Below are 7,244 nucleotides of genomic sequence, written 5' to 3' on the forward strand. Positions count from 1 at the left end.
AATTTGAAGATACACATCCGATTTTTCTCTTTACGTTTTCCAACTTTTTTTTTTACTTTATATATTATCAGGTGAACTGTTGTTTTCTATCATTAAGTATATAGTAACAAGCCAGAGGACACAAAAATAAACTGTAGCTATAACGCATGAAATGTATCCAGATGGTTGCATTTCATTATTTAACACCTAGGGCCTGATGGTCTAAACAAGCTCTGCACTCTGGGGAGATTATGTAAGACATATCATCAGTACTGTGAGGTCCTTCAAATAATTTTAGAACAATGTTTAGCTTGACAGCTGTTTCTCTTGCTATGCAGGTTCTGGTTGTGAAGAAAAGACACATACATTATAATGTAATGCTTTCAAAAATGCCCTTAAAGTTTTTGTGTGATTAGTCTCCATGTCAGTGAGTTGTTGACCATCAGTCCCTTAATGTTGTTTTACAGTTATTTTTTTTTAATTTTATTTTTATTTTTTTACCCAGCAATGTTTCAATAAAGTGGTTACAAACTCTTCCATCTTGTGTCAGTAACTCTATGACTTTGGATGATTTTTTGCGCATGAAATTATGAAAGCTGAATAACGCATGCTTCCTACGGACAACCTGGGAGAAAAAAAAAATATCAATATATACTGAATTCTTTACATAATGTAAGCAATGCTTGGTCCAGGAGTGAACAAAGATGGTGTATTGTCACTAGGGTTTTGTGAGGTGATGATACATTACTGTGGCACCCCCAAACCTCAAATGTGCAAGCTGCCCTCATTTTGCAATGTAGTGACTACAGGGACCTAGCAGAACATTTTTTGTGGGCCAAGAAGAGGCCACTAATCAGCATCTAGCACCCAGTGGTGGATTGCTGCTTCTGAGTCTACATGTGTCCCTCTGCACTACTTTTTTCGGCCCCTGGGAAATAGCAGAACTAAGAACATGTGCCATAGTTTTTGAGGTCCCAAGAAAAAGGTCTGCTTTGGTGATTTATAGTGGGTATTAAACAAGTTGACAACTCAAAAAAAAATAATCTAGGGGGAGAACAGCAAATAGAGAGTACCCTGCAACCATGCACATTTTTAGGAAATATTTTATTTCTGTGTTTAATAGTCATACATTTTAACGCAGCCTTTAAGTTTCTAAAATATTGATCTGTGGTTCCCATATGTTAGGAAGTTGGTTCTCAGCTCACTGCTTTAGCTGAACCATGAAAGTTTAATTTTGACTCTCATATGCCTTTAACTATGTGTTTAACCCTCTGCAATCAACAGTAAAATAAGACAAGTCTCTAGCACAATACAACATATTAATATTGAATCTCCCTTTAATGAGCATTGCAGTGTATTGCATCATTTTATACTGTGACTTGGTATCAGTCAAATGCCTAAAAGTAACTAATTCTCATATATTCTAGTTGCATTTAAATGGACAATTTAGATAAAAAAGACATGCTCTTATTTGTTACAGCATATCATTTTAACACTAGTAACCCTGCAATACTGTTAGACACATAGTTAAAGTACCACTCATGAGCTGCAAGTGAAAACTGCTGCTGACCCAATTAGTAGTGCTTGTTGCACCGCTCAGGGCCGTCTTTAACACAGGGCAAAAGGGGCAGCTGCCCAGGGCCCAGTCTCTGTTGAGGGGCCCAAGAGTCCTAAAAAAAAATGTTTTGTTTGTTTTTTTTATGGTTCATACCAGACTGCTGATGTGACATGGGGAACACACACATTCAGTCATAATACTGTCACAGTCAAAAGTACTCTGCTTATATATATATTTTTTATTTTTTTTTAAACTGTGCCAGACCGTGCCGGTGTCATGTGACATGCCAAGCTATTGCCATGTGCTGTTTTAGATGTGCACTGTGCAGCACTGAATGCAAAGCCCTAACTCGGTATCCAGCCATTCCCACTGCATCAGAAAAGGTCCTACTGGGGTTACCACTGTTACCAGGTAACTGCTCTGGTGGTGGGGATTGTTTCTGGGTAGGGCTGACTGTAGGCGCATGCAGCAGAAAGCTGGAGCGGCAGGCACATGAGGATTTGAGCATCTGTGCAGCTGCATACACTGCTCTCTTCAGTCTTGAGGCTGTATAACACATCTCTCACTGTATCCATGCAGCCTTGGGCAGCCTGCATCCAGTCTGCTGGTCCCCTTAGCCCTGCTCTTTCTGCTGTGGCCCTAAGATCAACTAACTAAAGTTTGTTATGGGAACAGTGCTTTGTAGAAAGGTGTCAGTGGGAAGAATAAGTGAGTGCACACACGCCCCTCCCCATGCAGCATTGTCTAGTGCAGGTTGAGAGGGAACTTGTTCCTAGCAAAGAAGTGACATGTGCTGCTGTGGCTGATGTATAGTGTCATGCTGATACTTCACACAATGTAAGTTTTATTTTTATAGTTTTTGTTTTCTCTCGGTCTCAGATTTTACAGCTTCCCATAGTAGTTCTGCTGTTTCAGTCAGTAAACTTATATTTGTCTGTACCTCCATTCTTCCTCCTCAGACTTTAACTTGCTTTGCTCCTGTTGGCTGCCCTAAATCTCTTTAACCAGCTAAACTCACACCAGAATCACATTCAAAAGAATATTAAATGAATCCACAGTGGAGGAATTTATATATTTATTTACTTATTAATACTGCTTAGGTCCAGTTTCACATATTGCAATTTATTTTATTTTATTTTTTTTTAAATGATTAGCCCAGCGGTGATGATCCACGGCTGGGCTAATAATTTTGAAAACAATTATAAAATAAATTGATTTAGTTGTTTTTTGGGATGTTGGGGTGGAGAGCGAAATTGCATGGGGTGGGGCCAAGAAAAATTTTGCCCAGGGTCCAGTCAATATTAAAGGGAACCTCAACACCTAATTAACATATTCTAAACTAACTTTTTCTAACTGTGCAAAATAAACTAACTAGCAATGCTGTATGCAGTCTTTTCATCTTACTGCATTTTATTTTTGATAAAAGATTTATAATGTAAACATTGATTTGCAGCATTGGATGTGATGCAAGCTGCCATTTGTTAAAGTATTTTTCACAACAGTGTGTCACGTGATGCACACGGCACTAGCTATTAGTAAATCACAGTGAGCCCTGCAGTCAGTGTCTGACAAGAACGGCTTCAGGCACTGTTATGTTTATAAATAGAACGAGCAGGGAAAGGAAGTGTAAGGGGGAGGAGAGGTGAAGACAAAGGGAGGCACAGGAGGAAGAAAGGCTCCGGAGATCATATGTAAGGTAGATGAATGTCTCTTGTTACAATTTTTATGCAGCGTGAGTTTGCTTTCTTTCTTCCCCCTGTGACTGCTCTCTCCACCTCTCCTCCCCCCTCACACTTCCTTCCCTCCTCGTGCTATTTATAAACATAACAGTGCCTGAAGCCGTTCTTGTCAGACACTGCAGGGCTCACTATGATTTAGTAATAGCTGGTGCTGTGTGCATCACGTGACATAGTGTTGAGGAACGCACGTTACAAGATGGCAGCTTGCATAGCTTATATAATGCTGCAGATCAACTTTTACATTGTAAAGCTTTTATCTATAATAGAATGCAGTAAGATAAAAACTGCATACATCATTACAATCAGTTTATTTAGGATAATCAGTAAAAGTTAGTTTAGAGCATTTCCAGCAGGTGTTTAGGGTCCCTTTAAAGATGGCCCTGGCACCGCTGGGTCACTAATGGTATAATTGCATTAGCTGATGATTTAGATTGTGTCATTTTCTCACTATAATGATGGATATTACTGTCCTTTCGATAGTTGTAGATAATATGGCACCCCTGCCTCACTGCTTTTAGGTTTTGTTTTTTCTTCACTTCTGTAGATTGTAGTTGCTTTTTCAGGAGTCTTTTTTTGATGTTGAAAGAGATGGTTTTGTCACCTGTTTTACAGTGACATTTTTAGTATTTCTGAGAATTAGGATCTAGAGGAGTAGTTTAAAGCTGCAAATAATTTAGATTTACACAAAAAACAATCACTATAGAGAAACAGAGTACAGAAACAAGAGATTGAAATAAGTAAATTCCCCATCTACAGTCGGTAGCCACAAGAAAGGGACATTTTCTCGGTTATGAAGGACAGTGACAGGTGAACTATCCCCGCATATGAGGTGGTCACTGGTCAGTTTGATTTTGTTGTATTAACACAATTTTATTCACAAAACATCACATTGTAATGCGCTGTACTGGGTGTTAGTTGTGTCTCCGTGTACTTGTATCCTAAATAAACAGGAATCTGAAATACAAACAGGTGTAACGTTATCTGTTTTCTCTGTCAGGTGCAAATTAGATATATTTTCTGTCTGTCAGGTACAATGATGATTAGATATAAAGCAGCTGATAGCATAAATTATAGCGTTAATCGTCTCTCACCGAGACACCCGCGTCCCCCGCCATCTCTATAACGCAGGCAAAGCACATGGCGGGCAGTTGTGCTCCTTCTTGCACGGAGAGCAGCCAGCGAGGGTCGTGCCTGTAATGCACCCGCTCATACAGCAGAACAGCCGCCATGTCTGACAAAACCGCCTGACTCTGGGCTTCGCAAGTCCGCACCAGATTTCCCGCCTTTACTAAAGCTTGTTTGTGATTGGTCATTGTCACTAACTCTTCTCTGTGATTGGCTAAAAGCGAACACGGTGATTAGTTGCAGCGCGGGGAGGGTGGGGTGGAATTGGGACATTTTAGTTTCTTGTGAGAAAAGCTAATGATTGCTGACGTGTAATTCGCTCAACACACGACCACTGCAGTTACATGTTACACATCTGTGTCATTTCAGTAACTGTAGAAAACCATTTGCTTTATTCAAATATCGTCTGACAGAAGTCTCAGATTCCAATTAATAGATCCTGTGGAATATAAGCTTTCTACATGGTGAATCATGACCATATGAAGTGATATAATGTAATTTCCTCAGTACAGAGCACAATTAATATAGTGAATTCAGACTATGTCATTCTATATTAGCTATAGATGGTGACCCTGCCAGAATGTTGGTGTCCACAGCTTGATCTAAGTTGAGCATTGCAGCCCTCTCTGGCATCCCAAGGGGTTAAAAGGAGTTTGCTCACTTGACGGCTAAGTCATCTGTATTACGGCTGCACAAGTGACATTGGTGTGGCCATTAACTAGATTCATAAAGAGCCACCACATGAGTGAGTATTTGGTACAAGTTCGTTGAGGTCAAGCCATATCCATATGTGTATTATTATGCTGTAAAAAAAGAAAAGAAAATTGAAGCGGCTTGTAATCCATGTGTATGCCTGTTTGCAAAAGGGTCCTTCCTGTACGTGGAACTTGTAGCTATAGTGCAGAGAAAAGGATTTTAGCAAGAGCCCACCCTAATAACCAGACAAGACCAGTATTAAGGTGAAACACAAACAGCCTTTATTGAGAAAACCACACAGCTTTAATTCACAATCTTATCTTGATAAGAGCCTTATCTATTCCCGCCCACCCAGACAGGCTGGCGCCTCCATAGGAATCATAGTCACATAGAGACCCCCACAGTATCTAGGTTGCAGTTTCGGGGTGATCCCTGGGGAGCGGCAGCCCTTCCGGGGTGTTGTTGGAAAGCTCCTGGTCCCCAGATGCAACAGTCCAAAAAGCGACATGATCCCTTACTGGGGACCGGAGTAACAGCCTGGCAAAGGTATTCAGGAACAGCCTAAAGTGCGAGGTGTCCAAAACCCGGTTCCTGAGCAAGCTTCCCCACAGTACTCACCCCAACCCGTCCATCAAAGGCCTAACAAATCCCCAAAAGAGCGGAGCTCTGGGGCAAAGGGCCTCTGGAGCGACCTAAGTTACAGTTCAGCAGGGACCTCTAGCAAGCCCAGTGGCGAGTAGTTCCATAAGTAGGGTTGCCACCTTTTGCCCAGGAAATTCCTGGACACGTATTAAGTGGGCGTGGAGGGTGTGTGTCTCAGGGCATGGCTTGGGACGTGGCTTGTGGGTGTGGCTTCTCGCGGCATCAAATTTATTATGAAATCAATTTTTATATTATATATATATATGTAATAAATATATAAAGTTCAAAGTAGACAAGCACTCCAGAAATCCAAATCACATGCCCAGGGTGCAGCAGATAGGTAAATAGAAAGTAATGAAGAGTGCACTCACCAGGACTTTTCAAAGTTTTATTCCAATGATGTGAACGTTTTCGGGGGATTAGCCCCTTCCTCAGACATACAAAATACAATATATTGTATTTTGTATGTCTGAGGAAGGGGCTAATCCCCCGAAAACGTTCACATAATTGGAATAAAATTTTGAAAAGTCCTGGAGAGTGCACTCTTCATTACTTTCTATAATAAATATATATATATATATTATATATATTATATATATATATATAATATAGTGACGTGCAGTGAGGTCAGAGGCTGGTGAGGCACTAGATATGATACGCCGGAGAAACACATGTACAGAGGGCCGCAAGTACCCCCAACAGGGCAGGTTTTAATGATAGCTGAACCAGTGCACAGGTGACATAATCAGGTGATGGATGAGAGCAAGTTAGTAACCACTGAGTTACTGATCAGCTGATTACTTCACCTGTGCACTGATTCAGCTATAATGAAAACCTGGCCTGTTGGGGGTACTTGAGGACCATTGTTAAGAAAACTGCACTAAAGCACCAGCTCATCGGAAATGTATTGATTACCTGGAGAATAAAGCACACATACTCTGCTCACTGACACCCACACACACTCTGCTCACATACACACTCACACAATTCTGTGACACAGTGCCAGTTACTAAGCAATTAGAAAGATCCACAATCTCTTCTCTACTCACTACTGTATTGTAAAAATTGAAATAATTTACCATACAAGTTTAACACAAAGGACAAGTTATCAATACTGCCAACACAGCTGCTGCAATATGGTGTTCAAGAAACGCACGTGCACATCCCACTTAGGTATGCTCTTCAACAAAGGACACCAAAAGAATGAAGTACATAATAATAAAAGTAAAATATAAAGTTTATTTATTTTATTTTTTTGTGTGCAATTTCTATCTGAATGATGGAAATGTAATTATGACTTTCATGTTCCTTCCAAAATCTAATTTGATTTGCTGACATGGGGCCAGTAACAGTTGATGCTAATTCTCAAAATATAAATAACTAGAAAAGTCTATTAAAATAGCATGCTCTACCTCAATCATGAAAATTTAATTTTAAATGTCTCCCTTTGACTATGTGTTTAACCAGTTACTTTACAGTGGCATTATTTCTAAAAACATTTAACT

General features: G+C 40.1%; 1 protein-coding gene across 1 annotated transcript in view; it reads right to left on the reverse strand.

The window, feature by feature from the left end:
- The window catches only part of MEI1 (meiotic double-stranded break formation protein 1), a 1,068,659-nt gene extending 1,067,892 nt beyond the window's left edge, over window positions 1-767 (reverse strand). Inside the window, 2 exon segments of the mRNA XM_053689435.1 lie at window positions 481-604; window positions 744-767. Coding sequence (XP_053545410.1) covers window positions 481-604; window positions 744-767 — 148 coding nt within the window.
- Window positions 768-7,244: the final 6,477 nt, after the last annotated feature.

This window comes from Bombina bombina, chromosome 7, assembly GCF_027579735.1.
Source record: "Bombina bombina isolate aBomBom1 chromosome 7, aBomBom1.pri, whole genome shotgun sequence".
NCBI classification, from domain to species: domain Eukaryota; kingdom Metazoa; phylum Chordata; class Amphibia; order Anura; family Bombinatoridae; genus Bombina; species Bombina bombina.